The 21,984-nt window shown below is 41.8% G+C and overlaps 4 protein-coding genes across 4 annotated transcripts in view; all 4 read right to left on the bottom strand.

The window, feature by feature from the left end:
* Positions 1-21,984, bottom strand: part of LOC126565490 (uncharacterized) — a 500,287-nt gene that overhangs the window by 459,493 nt on the left and 18,810 nt on the right. The window lies entirely within an intron of this gene.
* The window catches only part of LOC126564801 (protein PRRC1-like), a 299,123-nt gene that overhangs the window by 61,692 nt on the left and 215,447 nt on the right, over positions 1-21,984 (bottom strand). The window lies entirely within an intron of this gene.
* LOC126564551 (RING finger and CHY zinc finger domain-containing protein 1) lies at positions 3,750-7,439 on the bottom strand. Its single transcript, XM_050221629.1, has 7 exons — positions 7,301-7,439; positions 6,607-6,768; positions 5,171-5,329; positions 4,968-5,090; positions 4,736-4,891; positions 4,381-4,666; positions 3,750-4,300 (listed from the first exon to the last, which is right to left on the bottom strand). Exons 1-7 carry the CDS (start codon positions 7,430-7,432, stop codon positions 3,810-3,812), a joined length of 1,509 nt encoding a protein of 502 aa, XP_050077586.1. The 5' UTR covers positions 7,433-7,439; the 3' UTR covers positions 3,750-3,809.
* Positions 9,618-11,217, bottom strand: LOC126564638 (lysophospholipid acyltransferase 7). The gene is made up of 3 exons (XM_050221722.1): positions 11,004-11,217; positions 10,461-10,917; positions 9,618-10,373 (listed from the first exon to the last, which is right to left on the bottom strand). The coding sequence occupies exons 1-3, from the start codon at positions 11,210-11,212 to the stop codon at positions 9,618-9,620; spliced, it is 1,422 nt and encodes a 473-aa protein (XP_050077679.1). The 5' UTR covers positions 11,213-11,217.

The raw sequence follows: 21,984 nt of genomic DNA on the forward strand, positions 1-21,984 counted from the left end.
TCGTCCAAAAAAATAATTTCATATGCCAAACGGCCACATAAAAGCAATAGAAAGTAAAACCTAAACCTAAACCGTTCAGTTCTATATTTCATTTTACATGCCCACCTGTTTCTAAAACGCCACGAAATGAGTTTCTTTCGCAAGTCGAATAGTTCAATGTGATTTCTTTATCGGTTTCAGTGGAACCCTATTTTTTTGTAAAGAAAAAAAGAGAAGAAAAAGTGTGTTGCAGTAGTAGTTGGATGCATTTTAAACCCAGTTTTACATAACCGAGTATAATATACATCCATACAGCACATCGCATCCCGTGTATTTCTTCGGTAAGATAAACTGATGCGCTAATGAAATAGTTAATCGAGATATCGGGAAAGTAACAGATAACCAAACTACAACTACAGTTACGGTACAAAGAGGAACAAAAAATCTCCCAAATTGATAAAAAAACACACCCTGTCCATCTGAGGACATCGGAATGATATAAAACACATGAATAAAGAAACGAAAATTTAAAACCATTTTCCATTTGTAATTGTGATGACAGATAGAAATACACCATCGCTCGGTTTACTATTAGTTCAAACGATAGTGAAATGTTTATTGTTGTAATACGCAGTTACGAAAAACGAATTAGATTCGGGTGCATTCACCCCCGAATGCAGCAGCAGCATTCATATATTGCCGAAGACGGTACGTACCAAAAGTTGTGCCATTTTATAAACCTTTCGGTCTAATAATAGTATACCTCTAGGCGCAAGTATACTAATGTTAGTGTAGTAACTGTCACTGCGGTAGCAGCACGCTTTTGTAATTGCATTCTTCACTGTTGTTCACTGATGTGTGGTATTTTTGTAGTTGTTTTTTTTTTTCAAATAAGTCTAAACGTTTAAATTCATGTTTTACACTTTTCATGTGCCGATTACCTGTGTTCAGTGTATTTTTTCTTCTTTTACTAAGGTTTTACTACTACCTTTCCTTTAAATTCTATTTATTTTTTTCCACCTTCAATCGGAACCATCCTGATGTATGAGAGAAAAACGTTTACCGACGCCGGTTATTAGTTTGATTTCCTATTTTTGAAAGGAATTTACAGATTACATCTAAAAATTCTAGTTTGAAATTCTCTTTAGTCTTTCTTTTTCCTTCTTCTTCTTCTTCTTCTTCTTATCGCCTGCAAACAATCAATAATTTGCCTTTCCATTTGTTTTTTTTATCATACGCTACGTTTACGTTTATGATTATCGTTGACGGAGTGGGTTTTGTTTTTGCTTTGCTATATATGCTCTCGGTTCCTACAGTTTTAGCTACCGAACAGAATATATGAAAATGGTTGGTATTAATTGCTAGGTTCATCCATCGCCTGTTTGTAATTCTCTTGTATGTTTGATAATGTATTGTTTGAGTCAGCATTCGCTTTAGCCAGTACTGTACGCTTGGTGCCGCGATTTATCGGATTTATCTACACCATTCTGAGCGGAACGTGAGATTACAGGGTGAACATTACAGGTTAAAATGCTAATACACCGGTTATCGAGGGGGGAGAGTTGTTTTAAGCTATCTATCAAGGTAACCGGTACCGGACTCTATTCTGGGAACGAAGTGTAGCATTGTCTAACAGTGTAAGCATGGTCGATTAAAAATTAAGGTGAATAAATAAAATTCTTCTGAACTGTGTGTCGTTAGTAAGAAAAGATTCGTTCAAAAGTCGGTACAGTATACTATTTTCCTCTATTGTAGCATTGCTTGAGTGAATTAAACAATAAACAATTGTTGCAACATAGTAATACACCTATCACTACAGAGAGAAACGATGGTGTGAGCTTTCTTTTAAACACGCTCCAATTGATAACTTCCCATTTTCTTATTCCAGCCTGTTATTTTCAAGGTAATATGGTTAATTAAAGAATTGTTACCGTATTAGCTATTAGTCTCTTCCTTTTTTTTCTTTATTTGGCTCCTCTCCTCTATCGTTGCCTGTCTTGAACGCTTCGTGTTGTCTTTACCTATTGGTTTGTTAGCTGTGAACCCCCCATCAGAACGTCGAATTGTTGTCTGCTGAGGTGGTTTTTTGATATCACAAAACAAACGCTAAACTGGTCAACCTAACGTAGAAGGTTAGTGCTAGATGGTAAACGTACAAACAAAAATTACTTACTGCTGAACCTACTAAAAGCGTTAAATTTACTCAAGTTTCCTAAGGACAGAGGAGGAAGCGAACATTATCTACAATCACGTTCAAACAGTACGACAAAACAAAAAAATTATGTGCTATCTATCAAAACAGAAAAAAAAAATAAATCTCCTTTTTCATAAGGAAAATCACTGACTCTCTCCATTCAAAGAAAAAATCCAATTATCCCAAGTAAGACCCCCTTATCTAGCAGAAATGTTGCGAACTGTAATGTTTCGTTCAAAGTTTGACAAAATTTCAATTGTTTTTTTCATTATGACATTCTGACATTTTTACAAGTTTACGTAAAACAGCAACAGTTTACGAGGACAACGAAAAAAGGCGTCTGCGGACCTAAAACGATGTACGAGTCGGGGCCCAACTGTTCGCATTAACTGCTCGACGTGTTTTTAAACCGTTGCTAAACGGATGCAACTTTCACTCCAAGAAAACTATCTCAAATGGCATTTCCGCTGTGTGAAACTGAACTCAACATGCCAAACCGGCCAAACTGGCGCATACGCAAGCTACCTACACGGGGCAGGAAATTTGCCGTAGCCTTAAATTCATCCCGGATGAATTTAAGATGAATTTATTCTCTAGCGCAACCAAAATTTCTCTTAACGACGCTGGCTCATTTATATTTCACATCTGCGAAACTTTGCTGTCAATTTAGCTGTCCTTTTACCGATTTTTTCACCCGTCTACAAATACACACTTAACAGTTCAAAACGATCAGTCAATATCATGTGTGCTGTGTATGCAAAACCACGGGGTCATAAACTTCCAGTCAACTCAAATGAGTGAAAATTGCCATCGTTTACAAGCGCTTTTAATTGATCAAGTAAGCATTCCGAAATAATGTTAATTTTTGCGAAATTAAGTGCCAATAAAATAAAAAAAAAAAACAAGGGCAAAATCTAATCTGCATGGTAAGAGGAGGCGTATTGTGATAATTTAAAAAAAGTGGTTTTTCCCTAAACCCAAACAGCTAACTGATTAACATGCTATCCATTGTTTTCATCCTTCCTAGATTATGCATAAAGCAAACACAAAAAGGAGTCCGAGTAAGACGTACCGCATGTTACAACACTACAGCGTTACTCTTTCGCATAATAATTAGTTTTGCTTCCCTTCTATCGCTTTGTGAAATGGCTACACGTATATCTCTACTAAACGACTACTATTTTACACTGTTGCAACGTGGTGAGACGCTCACGAACTAAAGCTCAAAACGATTTCTAACTTATTGTTACTAGAACAGTGGAACAGTGGATCATCATGAACACAAAAAGAGGCTATTCGACGTTAGCGACGTTGGCGAATGGAATATGCACGCGGCGCGTGCTCTAGTCGCGATACACAAATAAAGAATAATTTACAGTTGCATGTAATAGTTGTGTACACTTGTAAGTGGTCTGTGTGTATGTGTGTATTTTTTTTTTGTCTACATATACTCCGATCCATATCCATATTCGCATCATTAACCAGCAGCACCGAAACGTGCTCTACAGCTCACCCTACATGCTTGTTCCCTTCACGACTAGAAAAGGAACACAATACACACGCTTGCACGCACTCATACAACGATCACATTCAAATTCAATTTGACCTATACCGCACAAAACGCTCGATTTCTCTCTCACATTTCTGGTGCGCCATCATTATCATTACTTTTGCTATTATTATCGAACGAGGAACGATCTTCGTCGTGGGTTGCGGCGGAAGACCTGGACGAACCGGCCGTCTCCGTCCGTCCATAGCTTCTTCGCCGTCCGTCGGTACACAGTACTACGGGGCCATTGTTGGTGGTGCCGTTACTACTACTGCTTCTACTACTGCTCGCCTGTACACCATTGTTTGGTGGACGGGATAATCCACCGGCACTGGATGAACGGCGTGTAGCGTCACTTCGGTTGCCATTACTGGTACTGCCGTTGGTTAGCCGTGGTGCTGCGTGCTGGACCACGTCTACCGATCCCGTGTTGGTGCTTACCATTGTCGAGGAGGAGGACGGAGCGGAAGACGAAGAGTTCGAGGAGGAAGCGGAAGAAGCGGCCGATGTACTGGCGCCGTCGTCATCACCGTGCACTACATGGTGGAAATACGCATCAAGACGATCGACGAGTCGTTCTGTAGGTAGAAAAAAAACATGGAGGAACAAGTCCTCGGTCAGTTACATCGGGTGAGAGTAGAGTGTAAAGAACTCTAACCATCTTCACTATCGTCAATTGCACTGTCATCGATGGCGCTATCATCCGACTCAACCATTGACAGTGGCACCATCCTTATCCAGGAAGTCGTTTCGGAAGCATTGGTGTTTGATGCCGCGCCACTTGGTGCTGTACTACTTTCTCCACCTGTGCTACTACTACTACTACCTGTCCCGGTAGCACTACTGTTACATCCATTTATGCTTCTCGTTTTCGTTCGGCAGGTATTGTATGCACCGCAGTGTGTACACTTTAATCCGACCACGTGAAACTTTACCGTTGACTCCTGGAAAAAAAGGGGAAATAGAATGCATTAGCACGATAGGATTCAAGAACCTTCTCTGTAAGCCTCTACCTTGTGACAGTCTTTGCACAGAATGTCGACGAAATAGTTTGCGTATTCCTTTGGCATGGGTGTGGCGGCCACCTCCGCGTCCAGATACACCCACAGCTGGTTCATATCCATCATCGACGTCTGGCAGGTGGGGCAAGCATAATGGCCGGACGAAAGCTAAAACAAAACAAAGCCCAAAAACGTTAGGGGGGCACTCTTCATATACGAAAATCTTACAACAAACAACACGCACCAATTCTTCGAAGCATGTCCGATGTAGTAAATGTCCACAGTCAGGAATGTGACATGGAATACGCGAAGTGTGAATATCATCCAGACACACGGGACAGTTCGAACGGGACACATTTTCCACACACTGGATGGGGAAGATGGAAACAAACATGGAATTAGTGACACGGACGAGTGAAGTATTTAAGAAATTCCGACCACACTTACCCTATGTCCGTCGAATTTTAGCTGCAGCGGTAAGCACATGTTGCAAACCTCACAGTGAAAGAATCGTCCACGGCCACCGACGCGGCAGATTCCGCACCCATCACAGTGATACTGATTACGGTCCTCGTCGTCAAACAGATTACAAACCAGGCAAGTGTACTGGAAGAATAAAACAAAATGTTTACAATTAGTTTTGTCTTTCTTTAGGCTTGTATAGGACCTAATACGTCATTGTAAACCTATATACCAGTTTTGCATGGTACAGCAGCCTTACGAGTAGACATATTTACAGGAATTGAAAAATCTTTCTGCAGCATTTTTATCTCTTTTTAAAATAATGATTATTAAATTGATGGTTTTTTAGACACGCTTAAGAAACTTTTTTTTCTCCTATGTTTTCTCTATTTCTACTTCTTTGGAACTCAGAAAATCTAGGTTGGTTTCTTGACTTTCTTTTACTCTTAGCTGGATACTCAGTATTGCTTGTGGGTGGTGCCAAGATTCAATGCTTTCATTTTAGCAACTTAAGCTAATACTACTCCAATGAAGCCACTTATAGCCATAACATAGTGAAATTATTTCCCTTATTTTTTATCCTTATTTTCCAACTAGTGTAGGCATCTTTATCGGTTGTTTTCAGTAGGAGAATGTAGGTAAAAACCTACACGGCAAGCCAAACTTATTAGATGTCTTAATATGAAAATAAAATAGTCCTGAACTATGTACAATCCTTCCGATCCAAACCCATTTCAAGAACATATCCTTGCATTAATTGAATTTTTTGTTTAATCTGATGTTTTTCTGATCTGAACATAGAGAAAATATTATGAAAATCAATTTAATTTAATATAATGCACTGTACTTCGTTGCTCGTTACAGAAGTAAGAAGCTTGGGCTTCACTATTAGCCCTGCGAATGCCCTTTAAATAATTTATCTGGCATAGGTTATTAAAGGTTATTGGAGGCATCCGGAAAGACAAGAAACATCCCTCATAACTGAAAAAAGCTCCTATATCTGTTCCTTAAGACAATATGGCAACGTGCCGTCATACTTAATAATAAAAAAATCGGTTCCTAAACTTATGTGCCATATTGCATTTACTACCGTGCAATCGACAAAACCTTTTCTTGTTGCTTATAATTTCAACTCATCAATAATTTAAATTTCAACAGTTTGCATTATATCATGTCGACAGTGACTTAAACGCTGTTTAAAAATCAGATTCGATGGTGCCTTATTTAAATATGTTGAAATACCTTCTTCCCTTAAATTATACCTTCTTCCCTTAAATTATATCGTTAATTATTAGTGTTCATCTTTCCCACTATGTTCATCCATTCCCACTCCTATGTATCGTCTCGTATGCATATCCCTACAAACCAGTTCCTTACAATTGTAGATTGCTCTTCCGGAAACGATCACCGGATATACTTACCCGCCCGAACCGTACGCCACACTTTTCACATTCGGCCTGCACACGTTGCCGGGTGTCACACTCGGTACAGATCAGTTCTGTCACCGTTTTCCGGTTGAAGAAGTGTGTCTCGTTCTCGTCGTGGCAGTACCGACACATGTAAAATTTGTTACAGCATGGTGTCTAAAATGGGAACAAATGGCATTAGTTTAAATCGCAATGATGGATTAGATGGAAGCTTAGGATGGGGAGCTTTCTTTGAGTTTGTGTGTGTGTTTGTGCTATGCGTACGTGTTGAGCGATAGAGCGTGAATAAAACAGATTAATCATAACAGAAGTGACGAATAAAAACAGATCCACACACAGCTGGCGATGCTGGTGAGCGCGACAGGGTGGTGAAAGTGATTTTGCTCCATTCAAATCATAAATTATCATCTTATTATCCAAGGGTAATGAGAAAACGCAGCAACACACACACAGACCCGTTACTGATTTGTATATTTCTGCGTGTATGTGTGCACCACAAGTAACTTGGAATGTCTCTTGCGGAGATGAAAGAAAGTGAATGAACTGCGCCGATCCGTACATTGGGCCGGTTTTCGCTACTTTCGCTCTCTTTTTTCTACTGCGCTTCCTTTTGCTACCGCGTTCGGTAACCTTGGACAGCATCCAACCGGGTTTTGTTCCGGGTTCCGGATTAGTCGCGGACACTTACCACAAATTTTGCCCGTCGTTTGTAGTGCGCACACCCGACACGCTTTTCGTTTTCGTCCTGTTCGGCGGATGATGATACGGTGGCCGTTGCATTGCCACCGGCAGGTGTTGGAATTGGTTTCTTGTCATCCATGGTGTGCGTGTGTACGGTTATGGTGTGCAGGTGGCGCAACAGATGGGAAGCAAGAGAAATGTGGCGCGACTCTTTCCGCCTCCGAACACACTTCTCCTTCCCTTTGGATGAGATTAGGAAGCTTAAACGATTCCTACGCTAGATCCATGGTGTGGTTTAGCTTTAGTTTTAGATGATTTCACACAAACAAACACCAACACAACTGCCACACAATTGTTTACACTTTTGACACTTGCCACATGACACTTGGCACTTGCAACAACAATAAACAGACCTTGCGCAAAGCACACACACGCAGCAGATCTTAGTAAGCTGCCCTTTTTTGTTAGCTTCTATTTCTATTCACAAACCTAAACGCATATCAACCTCTTTTCACGACTTTTTTCACTTTTCACACTTGTAATTTCTTTAGCAAAAAAACAAAAAACAAACCACATGCACATGCATACGCTATATATCCGCAACCACCTCAATAGCTATCGAAAAATACACAAAATACACCGCCTCACAACTGCAATAGAAGGTGTTATGTGAAAACAAACATTCACCCATTAGCTATGACTACGCACACACGCACTATTTACACACACAAACATACGACAGTATGAGTGTGAGTGGTTTTTTGCTCTTTTTTCAAGCATAAAATCAATCTTCCTATTTGCTGACTTTTGCTAATAGCCACCCCCCTACACACACACACATACAGGAGTACACTCAATCAGCAACCCTATCCCTCTTCTTCCGCCTGTAAAGTATGCCAATAAAAAACTAAAAGTCTTTTCAAAAAAGGGAAAGTGAAACTGCACTCGCGACTAGACTTTTAAGGGTCGCGGGCAACGGGCGGTAACCGTGCGTCTCTTTCTTCTTTCACTTTGACGTCGCGGAATGATGATGATGCTGCTGTTGTTGCTGACGATGATGGTGGTGATGACGGTAAGGGCCCTGGTTCTTTTCGACGTGGGTTGCTATGTTCGCATGCTACTCAACGTCATCGATTGTGTTGTTCTCTTTGTGTTGTTGCTGCTGCTGCTGCTGTTTTCATCAAGTTGAGAACCACCGATGTGCATGGCAAGCTGCACTGGAATCCCGAACTCAAGAAGGCACCGTGTGTTGTGCTTCCCAATCTTCTTACTAAGCTCACTTTCCCTCTCTTGAACCACTACACAAAGCACCCCTCGTCGTATCACTTTTCTGGTTACGAAACCTTGGTACATTGATCGAACGGAAGAAAAAAAAACGCACCATAAATCCCGACGATGTGTTGCGTGTGCTGCTTTTGGTGAGCTTTTAGCTCATTATCCTGCCAGACGGACGATGGAAATTCTCCCTACTCAACGCCCACCATCATCGGGACACCTTAATCGCTAGTTCGAGGCAAAAACCAAAATCCGTCTTGCCGTTTTCACTTCCCAAGCTCGACCCGCACGCACCTACGGGCAGCTGAAAAGAGAGCGAAAACGGCAAGCGTGAGGGAAGGCTGCGCGCAGGGGGAAATTTTCACTTTCACAGCCGTCGAACACTGTCCCGCAGCAAGGATATGCGAGATAGCTAGGACTTTTCCCCCCCTAGTCGGAAACAGAACACCCGAGCAGTAGCACACACTAGGAGAAGCAGTCTGCACTAATTTTCATTCAAATTTCACCGTGAAAAATGTTTAAGCACCACACACAGTACGGATTGAAAATTTTTAGCCTTTGACAGCACCGAGCAAGACGGACTGAATACTGCTGATGACAGCGATTGACGTTTCATACGTCTGATGAGGTACAGATTTGGTAAACGTCTGACGTCAACCGTTTGCTCTTTTTCTTTCGGGGTATTTTTTCAAGATAGCCGTTAAGATGTAGAAATTTTATTCAGTAAAGAGAATCCAAACTTGTTTCGATAATACGTTACGCAAAATATTCTTGCATAATGTTGAAAATGCACAGTTTTGTACTGATTGCAAAAGAACCCACTTTATTTAACTAACACAAATATCTAGTAAATAGTTTTACCCGCAAAAGCTCCTCAACTAACCAACTAGTGCATAACATTCTATCTTTGAACGCAAATCAGAACACCTTACGTTTTGTGTTTACAATTTCCCATTAGTAATAGTAATAGAAGTACAACAAAATTTGAGTCTAGTTGTGTGTCATTTGACCAATTGAACGATAGCGTGCGTGTCTAGAACGGCTACAAATCAGTCCTGCTTGCTAGTTTCCTGCTGTGCTAGTTTAGCCTCCTTTTTTGCTTTGGCTTTTCGTTGCTTAGCTATCAATACGCCCGCCCCATACAGTACAATCCACAGCACGTACCCAAAATGGTACACGGAGCTATAGTAGTACCAGATTTTGTCAACCGTTAGTAGCAAAAACGCTATACCCAGGTACGAGAAGGCGAAAAACTTTGAGATCCAACAGAGTACATTCAGTACTGTGCGCTTCTGGCCGGTAGCATCCTTGATGAACAGCTTCACGTAAAGATCCTCGATAGGTAGATAGAATGGGGCACCGCATATGCAGAAATAGTAGCCGGCGTACACACCGTGCCAGATTGCGGATACGGCCAGCGTTGCGAGGGTACGATATTTTTTGCTCGGGAACCGCTTGTACACATACATTGCCATCCAGTACTGTACGCACATGTTCCAGTATTTCATGGCTTCCCGGAACGTCCAGCAGCGTTCCGTGTTGATTACGTCAATGTTGCGTACCGTTTCGAAATCGTATTCCACTCCCGTCAATTCATCCACACTGTACTCTTCCTTGCTAGGGCCATGGCCTGGTTTACTAGCGCAAAGCTTCGGATAAGCTCCAACGCCGGCCATCGTGCAGACACATTCGCTTAGCAGTATACCCGTGTAGATACGCATGCGGAAGATGAAAAACGTTGGCCACACATACATCAACCGGTAGAAAAATGACCTATCTTCGTAGAATTCTTCACTGGTGGCGTACTGTACATAGCGGGAAAAAGAGTTACAAACGATTAAAAGGATTAGAGGGATTAAAGGTAACTTTCAAAGGCTTCTTCCGCTTCTTACCCCCAATGGCCAGATGTACGAAACGAGCAAAAACAGTCCAGCGTACAGTGGAATAACTTTCAGCTTTTCTATTGTCGCTCCAAGACAATCCGCTTTCCCGCTGAAGGGTAGGTAAATTGCATCGCGATAGGTTTTGAAAGTAATGTACGGACCGGTCAGCACACCGACGTAATTGAAACTGTAATGGAAGATGTCCAGCATGTCAAGCTTTAGCAGGGCGCTATCCGAATTGCTCATCACAGCCACAGATTCGTTTGAAGCCTTTTTCGACTCGTCGATCGTTTTTCCCTTGGTGTATGCATTGTTCACCTCAAACGCCAAACCGACAAGCTTCAACGTGAGAATCATCTGTATCATGTTTGTATGCCCCGGAGGTGAATCGTACCCCAGCAGGGACAACGAGCGGAAGAAGAACAGATAGCCGAACATAAACCCAAAGCACACGAGATGACATATTCTGAAAAAAGACGAAAAAAGCAAACCATCATTACGTAAATAAATGCCGCATCGGTTGGTAACAGTCTATCAGCAAAACACGCTTACTTTCGGCTAGCATAGATTATCAGCAGTGCACTCACGAGATAACAGAAAAGCATGTGCAGCATGTGGAACCCGCTGACGGATAGCACCACCAGCAATCCGAACCCGGTACCGATCAACTTCTTCTGCTCCGGGTCGGTGAACTTTCGATAGATCTGCCCAGAACCGATGCACGAAGCAAGCAGCACCAAATAGATAATATCGTCCTTCATCCTGTAGCCGAGCGGATGATGCTGGTTCAACAGGAGTTTTCCTTCTGCAAATGCGGTCTACCCGTGTTGCTTTGTGCTGTGAAAATCAGTGGAAAACGAGGTCAATAGTACTATTGCACACGTTAACCTAACAGGGCAGCGAGGTCGTGCACCTTACAGTGACGCTTTTCGCAACAAAGTAAAACTATTTTTGTGCCGTTCTCTGTTGTTGCGTTGTTTACATCGACAATGGTGTAAACATCGTTGCTTGAAAGCAAATGTCGTATGTTGAATTTTCTTGAGAATCAGAAAAAAGGTGTAAAAACAATCAATTGGGCGGTGAACACTAGGAACGTGCGGTTGGGTCACGAGAAATGTTTCAACCGCTACAACTTAGACGTAAAAGATTTATTCTTAGTACATTTTATATTCCTGAAAAGAATTTTATAAGTCACGGGCCGCGAGAGATTTCAGAATCAGAATTTCAGTTTCTCAAAGGAAAGGTACACGGTCCGAAATGTCAATAAGTTTTCTGTTGAAAACTCGGAAAGACCTCGCGCGACTTTACGTTTGAAGAGGGCGATAGAATGATGAGCTTCAACTAAGGCTGGTGTCAGTGCTCGGTGGCATGCCACTAGTTGTAAGGACAATTTATGGGATTTGACAGATGCGGTTGAGCGTCAATTTTGATCATGCCACCAAATAAAAAAAATCGTTTACAGTTGCCAGCGTTAGTAGTCCGACACTAACAATTGGTAACATTAATTTAAACAGAACTATAATTTTAAAACACCCAAACTTAGCTTTCTTCCCGTACAAAATTAAAAATTAAAGCACAACAATGTTAACAACGTAAGTATTCCCTTCACCAGCTGATACAAAGATAGCCTTTCTTCTTTTGATTGAATTCGTTGCACGGTGTCTTGCAACAAATTGAACTCGCTTGTATAAATGCGGCCGATCCATCAAAGTTTAGTGGGCACTAACCGGACTGCCGATACGAGGCATAATTACCCGTGTTGCAACCAAAAACTAAAACATGGAACTACTTTGGTGGCAGAATGGTTGTATAAAGAATGCCTTCCTTATTCGTTTCTTTACATTCAAACGTCAAACTGAAACTGGTCGTACGACACCCTTTCCAATTTGATCGTACGACAAAATCGTATGCCACCATGCAATGAAACCAGCCTAAACATCCCAAACGTTTCGAAATAAATTCCCTATCGAGTCGTGTTTATTTAACCTACTCATATTTAGGTGTCGTGTTTTGGGCCTACCCTACTAGCAAAACCCTCTAAAGAACCTTCTATACCACTGCTCAAAAGATGGTTTTTGACCGCTCCCATATAAAATGTGTCAAAAGAGACTTCTAAACCACTTCTTAAAAGAAGGTTTTTTACAACTCCCACATAAAATCTGTGGAAAATCTTATTTTGGGCAGTGGTTTAGAAAGCTCTTTAAAGGGTTTTTGGTTTGCTTGCAGGGTAGAAACATCCAAAGATCGTCGCTCGCTCGCTCAATCGTCATTCGTTGCAGCCCTCTTTATAGACTGTTTCGATGCTCCCGATCTTATGTTTGCGATGCTTATGTATACGTCTTGGGCTTAGGGGTTGTCTTCTGCCTATCCGGTATCCGGGATGTTCTCGCATCAACGCTATCGTTTCACCTGAATTTAGGCCTCCCACGCCTCTTCTGTGGAAGGTCAGCACATATTTAACGTGTTGAATATTTCCAAATCATGTAGAATCGATCAGCCCTTTGCAAAATTTGTATTAAAATAAAAGTTTTCTTCAAAATTATCAGACGCGGTTCGCGCTCTTCTGTCAAACGTCAAAAAGAAAATGGCGACTGTTGCCCTACATCCCGTACGCATCGTTCCACACCAGCCCACCAGGCACACTGCTGTGTCAAACTTTTAACGCTACTTGGGCAAAGGAAGCCAACAAATCAGCAAAGCAAGCCGCGACGAATCGGATTTAAACATTTTACTCTACTTGCTGAGCGTACATCCGTGTCGTAAGTGAATCCCTCCCGGTGGTGGGCAATAGTAGTGTTTTACCTATATCCTGTACGAAAAAGAGAATTGAATGTGCTTGGAGTATGTAAGATACGAAAACTCGTGCGTGTCATAGAATAAGAAGTGTTTTTGTGTGCTCGTGTGCATATTTCGCCACCTTAAATCGCCCCATAAAGTTGGATCCAGCTATTCATAATAACGCCTTTTCGCTGGGCAAACCATCCGCATAATGCATTTATTTGCCACCCAAGCACTTTTCTTGCTCATTGTATTTCTCCCTCGCTGGATGCTTAGAAGTAGGATGTTTTGTGTACTTTTTGTGTTCCCGTTTGTGTTGTGTTGTTCTTCGGTTTCTGTATGTGCCCTTTCGTATTGTGCGGAAAAGAAGGAAGAATTGTGATGTGACAGTTTCTACACTGGTTTGGAAAGAATACCGTTTTGTGCGCGTGTGTACACGTGTATTGCGAGGTGCGTGCGTGCGCGTGTATGTGTGTGCGAGGTTCCACAGAAAACAAGATTCCAATCGGTTTATGCTATTCCTTTCACCTCCCACCGTGTACCACCCAAGCAGGGAGTGAGTGAGCATGCGTGCGTGTGTATGTGTGTGTGTGCGTTGTATTCAAAGTTCAAACCAAATTCCTGTCCCGAAAAAGAAAGAAGTGCGTGTAATGCCTAGGATTGGCGATCGCGTGGCATACACCAATACAACCGCTCAACAACACCTTGTCGGCGGCAGTGCATAATCAACGGCGTCGTGCATAATTTTCACAACATCGGCAACATGTTTTCCGCCTAGCAGCAGAGCATACTTCGATCGTCTCGTTCGTACATGCACACACACACACACGCACAGATACGAGCAGTTGTTACGTGTGGGGTGTGTGTTGATTTGTATGCAGCAACGCATCCAGCAATCCCACCACTGCAACTGCATCTGGTGTAACGTGTGTGTGTGAGTGTTTTTTTTTTGCACCGAGTGAAACTGAAACGCAACCCACAATCGCGGAAGAAATGTGTGATGTTGTGTGTGGTGGTGTGTATGTGCGTCTGTAATTCATTTGTTGATTTTTTGCTGCGTTGTTGATGTTTGCCACCCTCTCACTCATCATCCTCCTGCTCTCGTGTGACGAGTGTGCAGATGTGCACACCCCGCCGGCCGTTCGCCTCCCCCCCACACACACCACACGCCGAATCCAAAAGGGGTGCAGTAAAATAAACAATTAAGGTTTGTATTTCCGTATCCGTATCCGTACACCTTTTGTTATGTGTCTACGCGTGTAGTTGTGCGTGCAAGAGCGCATTCGTACGTGCGCTGCTCGTATGTATGTGAGCGTCTCTCGTGGGGATTAAGTTATTTCTTTGTCAAAACGTGCTGTTTTATAAATATATGTATGTGTGTGTGCGTGTGCACATACAACCAATTCTTATCAATCATCTTCATTGGATGTGGAATGCAAGCAGATTGGAAGCAGCATAAGAGTGCACCACCACCCGAACGTAAAGATTATCTCCCGCCTAGTGGCTCAGGAATTTGTGACTAATAATCCTCCAACCCCACCAGGTCAACTCCTGACAGTGGGTCAGTCTACCAGACAACATAATGTCCGGTTTTGGATGGTTTCGACCTGTTTTATTTTTCCTCAAGACCAAAACTTGTTGAATCTGTGATCTTGTACTCCAAGGGGTCTCCTTGGATACTCCTGCGTCAGCTGCAAATATTACACGAACGGTTGCTTCGATCTCGGAGGGGAAAGCAGCCTAGCGGCAAAATCATCACTAGCGAGATGAACCACCATTCGCTACAAAACTTCAACGCAGTAGTGGGCGAAAAAAGGCAGGGATCAGCAAACGATAAAGTGAATCGTTTTGACCTCAAGGTGAAGGGCCTGGTAACAGCTACCTCCCCTCTCGTATGCAGTATCTAAAATATCCAATTACGGATAAATTAAGTCAAGAAAGCCAGAAATAGTAGGTTAAGACCTTTCCCAAAGAAGAAGCTCTTTGGGATAGCTATTCGATACATTCAAGATTTTTTGAATTGTTGTTAACAAGATTTTCATTTTCATTAACAAATTTACTGTTAGCCATAGTCCAATTGGATCTATTATTTGTCGTGTGGCCCGGTGGTATAGGCGACAGCAGCGCCGGTCTTTAAACGGAGGGATCGGGGTTCAAATCCTATCCGAACCGTCCCCTCGTAGTGGGGACTGACTACCCAACTAGTGATATCGGCAGTCTAGTAAACCATTTCGATGACCGGCGTGACCTTAGAGGTCGTTAAACCAAGAAGAAGAAGTAACAAGGCATAGTAACTTATGATCCTCGAATCACATCTGAAAATTGATTTAGTTATACTATAGACGTATTGGCTTGAATATTTGCGCGTGCAAATCTGCAAAAATATGTTGGGGCACATGGTTTAAGCTACCGTTATCTACATTTCCGTGATAAAGTTGCATAGATTGTTTGTGGAAGGCCCAAACACACGTAGAATTGTTCATAAGTTATAAAAACTGGAAAGGAAAATTGTGTAAGGCTTGCCGACATTTCAAACTGATCGGATTTGTATCTTAACGACCTACTAGGTCATGCCTTCCTCATGATTCTAATGATTTACGAGACTTATTGATAACACGTAGTTCGAAAGTTTGTCCTCACTGCGAGAGAACAATTCGGATTTATCTGTCGAAACTCTGTCGGCTCTACCATCGGACTGTCTTTTGATTCTCTACTGATTAAAGTCTTCAAATATTTTTGCAATTTGAAGTGCTGCTTAACAAAAACTGATTATTGTTCGCTTGAGTCTCATAAACGCACCAAAATATCATCAAACTAATTCTCCATGTTAGCTATATCCACAATGCGAGACGGGTTTCTACGATTAATTCCGTGAAGTTCAAGTCTTTAAGTTAGTTCAAAACTCAATTTTCAAGTAAAAAGCTTGACAATCCCTGACCATAAGAAACAGCAGCTACTTCGATGTCTTTGGACCGCTAGTCTAATCACGCTTTTTTTTCTACCTCGCACCACCACCATGTTTTCCGGGCCTACCACAGATACCACCACATTGGGAAAATTGAACCTTGTGCCCATTCTTGTTGTGGCCAGTAATTCCCTCCACGAGGTGTTCGAATCCTGTCAAAGAAAAAAGAGCTCTCGAACCGACCGAGTGTTTGTTTGCAGGTAGCGAGTGAAAATATGGGAAACGCACTTCGAAATCCGACCAGATCAGCCATCCTAGACTCTTCGGATTTATTCTCTTCTTACCTTTTTTTTTTGCTAGCAGTTGATTTGTTTTTTCGGAAAAAGGGGCTGGAAGAGATGTGGTCACAACACGCGGAGAAGACCGCGGCAGGGTCTGTGTGAAAACCAGCGGTAGTTTTTGCGGAATCTTCGGACCGTGGTGTTGCGGGTCAGAGCAAAGTTAGAAGCAAATGAGCTGCACGAACTGCTTGGGATGGATGAGGATGAGCCAAAGCGGACAGAGAACGAATAGCCCATGGATGGGGGAAGAAATGATTGAGTGAAAAAATGTTGATGATGGTTGCAGCAGCAGCATCAGCAAACTACGCGCGAGGTGCGGCAATTTGTTAAAATAAAAACGCCTCACCGGTATGAGAAAGATGTGTGAAAGGAGAGAAAATGGAGGAAAGTATGTGCAGACAACGGAACGCACGGGAAGGAGAGGCGCAATGAAATGGCGAAGAAAGTATGATGGAAAACGGTGGTTTTTTTTTCTTTCTTATGTTTTATCTTCTTTCGCACCGCAAACCGAAGCATGCCGCGAAACTTTGCGCTGTTGCTTTGACGCATGTAAAGGTTAGCAACAGTACCACCGCGAACAACAAACACCAAGGCGACGCACTACTTTGTATATGAGTGTTTGTGTGTGTTTATGTGGGGATGGGGTGATTGGAAAAGGAAAAGAATGTCTTACCAGATTCGTAAGAAATTGAGATAAAATAAAGCGAAAAATAAGTTTGGAGAGCTTTCATTTGCTGCTGAGCGCTTGCGGGTGGGAATATTGCGCTCTGCTGAAGGGAAAAGAACAGAAAACGAGCATAAAATGTTGCAGAATAAGTCTTGAAATTGAAGAAACATTAATATTTTAAGAAAAAGCAGCAGATAGTAAAACAAATAAGTTGCTTTAAGAATGGTATCACTTTGGAGGTGATTTTCTTAAGGCCTGTGAGCCACGAGCTTAGAAATTTAGCTGTCTTCAGATGGAAGATGCCTCAGGTCAGTTAGGTTAGGTACTTTATAGATACTTGGAGTCATTAGACTATATTAACTTTACAGTCTGCCACTAAAGAGAGGTGACGAATTCAAAATCTGTACTTGTAGCTTGTCAGGATGTCCTTTATCTTATTCTTTGGCTCTACAACCTTGATAGATAATAGCCCTACCCTAACTGGATTCCTTAACATAATTTAAAAGGTAGCAGCTAGGTAGCTGATCTGATTATGAGCTGATATCATCTGACCATCGTCTCACTCATGATGCTCACATATCACATGAAATCCAATCTCCGGATCGTTCTTTGGCACCTCCACATGCCTTTTATATCCATGTAGACGGATACCATTTACTTGGCATGACCAGCCCTCCTGGCCCTGGCCTGGTGAATCTAATTCGATGTACAGCACCTAGAGCTCTAGAGCCATTGTAGTTCCATTGTTGTCCTTGCACACATACGGGACCAAACATCTTTCTGAGCATTTTTTATCGAATGCTACTAAGAGGACTCCATCAGTTTTGGATGTTTCAGTGTCAGTGGATATAGGGTCCCCGAGGATTCCAGCTCCAAAACTCCGGACAACCTTTTCTGAAGTTATATTGGAGAGAAGATAGTCAATATTATCTCTTTGGTTCAGGTCCTTGATGATGGTAGTTTGATCGGCATTCCGAATGAGCTTGTTACGTCGCATAGTTTTACTATTGGTAATAATATCCTTTCTGATAGCTTTCAAGTATCTCTTTGACGAATGGGACAAGTCAATTTTGTGGAAACGAAGGGGAAATCTTGTAGGCGGTATTCAACAACGTAATACTCCCTGTAGTTTCTACACTTTCATATGTTTTCTCTTCTTGTATTTAGTATAAGTAATACCAAGACTCCAATCCAAAGGCTTTGCTTAGTCGTTTGCGTGAGGGTACTATCACTATAATGGATTGTGGATTACGATATCAACGGATGCGATTGTTCTATCAATTGCTGTCGTTGTAAAAAAAAAAAAAAACATTAGGCCTGACAATTTGGTTTTTGACAACTTGTCAAAAACGAAAGATTCGAATTATGACAGCCGTTTGTGTTATCTATTGGAAAAAAAACTTAACGAAAGTATTCTCTAACACATACAAAGACTCGTATTTGTCAAACTGTTTTCCGTCACCTATTCGACACGGAAAGGCGCCAAACTCAATAGGTCCTGTGTGTTTCCAGTTCGTTTTCTTAAGCAGTTCGAACCAAAATGTGAGTATTTTACTTCTGAAAGAATATTCTCGAAGAAAACGACGGGAAGAAAAGTATCGTCGGGCAACTTGCTGCTCATTTGGTTCTATTTCTAATGAAATGTATTTGGGCGGCAACGTTTCTTCCAAAATATTTAAACACTTGGTATTAAATAAAAAATGCCACGGAGGAATTAAGTTAAGCAATTGCTATAATAAAATCTTTCCCGTTTCCATTTTTGGAAACTCTCCTCCGCAAGAAACCGCAGCGTTCTGTCAGCCAACATTTCTGTTTGCGTGAGTCCTTTTGCCCTTACAGGTGAAAAATTTGGCTCAATCTCATTAAGAATATCGAGGAAAATTTCCTTCGATTAATCGAAAATTTTTCTTAAATCTGAAAAGAACAACCACGAGAACATATCAAAAAGGTTTTCTTCAAAAGTTTCACAGCAATAAAGTCACGCTTGATTGGTAAGTTCCAAAGGATCGAACATACTACGAAGCAGCCGACGTTTTTTAGTAAGATCTTCCAACAACACAAAATATCTTCTCAGCAAGAACAGTTGTTTACACTTTTGGTTCTGTTTTTGTTAGTTTCGTCACTTTGACGGATTGGTTTTGAAGAATTAACGAAAAAAAAATTGCTTAACGAAAGTTGTCTGTCACAAGAACGGTTTCATAATGCAAATTTATTTTCCGTTTCAGGCCAGATAATCAGGCCCTATTGTTACTCCTCTTCAGTTGAAGCTAAAATAAAAGAGAAGTGAAGCAACAAATTGCCAAAATGCTTTTTGTGAAATGTTTGCTGCAAAATTGATCTAAAGCGTATGTGAAAAGAATGTCATCGTTGGCTTTGTTGTGCCTCGCCACATTGTGCGCCCAAATGGTTGAACGTGGTCCCCTCAAGGGCAAAGGGCAACCACCATACCACCCATCGGAATGGAATGTTTCGCTGCTGCTGCTACCCGTAGGCACGAATTTTTATTTAAATTCGCTTACCGTTTTATTGTTGGTGATTGTTTTGTTTTTTGGAGAGCTTTTGCTTGCTTTTGTTTTTGGTTTGTTCTTCCAAAGTAAATAACAATGCGTGCCCGCTTACTTGTCGTGTGTGGAACCGTTGCGCGTTTGTGGCTTGTTGTCTGTAGCACTGTGTACGGAGCCATATTTGTGGAGGCGCGTTAAAACATGTGTCGAGCGTGTGTCTGGTGGGCGTACGGTAGTAACAACAACAGGTTAGCGCCACTAGAGTGCTCCGGACCAGGGAGCGAACGTAACGAAGGAAGGAAAAGCCTTTCACTTGACATTGGGCAAACATTATTCCAGCCGAGTTCTGCCTGGCTTCTAACGGTTTGCGTATTTGTGTGCTTCAAAAGCTACCATGTCCGTGTGTTGTAATGATCGATCGTGGTGAAGAAAAGGTGCATTCGTTCACTTCGCACAGGCTCCAACGGATCGCTTTTACACTTTGATCTTTTTCCTCTGCCTCCCTTGGAATAGCTAGTAAAAAGCTAGCAAAGTGAGAGCAGCCCTCCGGCGATGCGTGCTTCTGCTGTGTAGTGGAATTTTGATTCATGATTACGGTTGCACAGAGGGCCCGCACCGCGTGGCACTACCGGTAAGACTTGCTCTTCTATTGATTGATTGCTCAGATTTCTTGTGCGCTGCAGTTGCGGGCATACCGTTGGTGGTACCCACAAAGCATGAAGATGAATAATTTAGCTCATCTAAATATCTCCGAGACAGTGGGTGTAATTGTTGTCTTTTTACAAGGCAATGGGATGTTGTTTCTGGTCAGATCATATTTTGCTGTTATTTTAACTCAAGCCAGACACACTTTGGGATTCTATATAGGGAAAATATGATTTACAAATGAATGTAAACAATTTACAGCTCAATATTTATGATACCCAGGTTTAGCAAATATAACCGAAGCTAAGTTAGTAATGTTCGTTTGCTAAAAGTAACCAAAACAGTCTTGCAAGCAATATTTGTATTATCAACTCACCTAAATCTGGGTCCAACATGTCTGCTCTACCCGGTCCGATGAATCACATGACGTTAACATGACTTCTGGAAGTTACAATATTCAGTATCAGTTTCTTACCCGCCGATGAGATCATTTTAAAGCTGATAACGGTCACAGCAGCTATATTTGCTTGTTTAATTAATTTTTTAATATTTGATTAATTTGTTTGTACAACAGAAATGTGATAAGGGTTTATTGGTTTACTTAAATTGACAACCTAAATGTGTGCCAATCAAAAGCATTCTCTATCGAATACAATATCGAATTATAAGCTTGGTTGTCTGGTATCAATCGCATGACGTAATCAAGATTCCAGAGAGTTTTTGTTTTCAGTGTCAGAGTCTTGCTAATCAGTGCGATCATTTTGAAATCAATATCATTTATCATTTCTAAATTAGCGTTGTTTGTTGTATTTTTTTTTTTTGGTATATGTAATAAAGAACTATTGAGAACAGAATTATCCAAAACGTTCTTGTGGATGTAATAACGTTATAAAATAATTTCAATCTACCATACATCTTCAATTCCTTCGGTTTGTATTACAGGAACTAATGGCTTTGGTCGTTTGGTTTCAATCTCATGACGTAATAATGACCCTGTGTGTCAATGTCAGCACCAATCGGTGAAGTCTTTTTAGAGCTGATAACTTTCTCCGGGGTGGTACATTGGTGAGGAGTCAGCGGTGATGCTATTCACACGACAGACTCGTTAGCCCAGGAATCGGCATCAATGATCGCCCTTATCCGCCGTTAACCTGGAGCAAGCCCGGACTACCGTAGCCCTGGGTAGAGCCTCAAAAATGGCCTTAATTTTTTACACTAATGCTGCTTTTGTGTAGCAGGACGTTCGCGGTTGGTGTCCCTTTCAACCATGCCCCACACGAAATCGGGTTGAAGGCCGGAAAGCTGGGTGGCGTCCCAAAATTGGAGTTGGTAAAATGTTAAAAATTGTCTTTAAGCCATTTTTGCGATTTGGCGGCCGTATGACAAGGTACCGAATCTTTTGGCCACACATACGGCCTACCATTGGCGACTTTGGTTATTCAGGGCTTGACGACCGTGTCCAGCAGCTCCACTTAGCCGTCCGCGTTCAGCCGCAGGCTCTGCTCGAAGAAATGTCGTAGAAATCGTCATTCCGTAAACAACCTGACCACCTGATATGATCTTTCCGTTCTACAACAGCCTTGCAGGTTTCAAACTGCTTGCGAATATCCTTTACCGTGTCTATTGCAATCGATTTTTTTTACTGTTCCCAAAGTCTTGTGGCCTTCGAATGACGTATTGAGACGTGATTGAG

This window comes from Anopheles maculipalpis, chromosome 3RL (genome assembly GCF_943734695.1).
Source record: "Anopheles maculipalpis chromosome 3RL, idAnoMacuDA_375_x, whole genome shotgun sequence".
Classification (NCBI taxonomy): domain Eukaryota; kingdom Metazoa; phylum Arthropoda; class Insecta; order Diptera; family Culicidae; genus Anopheles; species Anopheles maculipalpis.

Coding starts and splice junctions, on each gene's coding strand:
- LOC126564551 (XM_050221629.1), bottom strand. CDS start 7,432: ATGGATGACAAGAAACCAATTCCAACACCTGCCGGTGGCAATGCAACG. Junction 5,330..6,606: donor GTGGCGTACGGTTCGGGCGG/GTAAGTATATCC, acceptor TTATTCTTCCAG/TACACTTGCCTGGTTTGTAA. Junction 4,667..4,735: donor TGTGCAAAGACTGTCACAAG/GTAGAGGCTTAC, acceptor CTTTTTTTCCAG/GAGTCAACGGTAAAGTTTCA.
- LOC126564638 (XM_050221722.1), bottom strand. CDS start 11,212: ATGAAGGACGATATTATCTATTTGGTGCTGCTTGCTTCGTGCATCGGT. Junction 10,918..11,003: donor ATAATCTATGCTAGCCGAAA/GTAAGCGTGTTT, acceptor GTCTTTTTTCAG/AATATGTCATCTCGTGTGCT. Junction 10,374..10,460: donor CGTACATCTGGCCATTGGGG/GTAAGAAGCGGA, acceptor CGCTATGTACAG/TACGCCACCAGTGAAGAATT.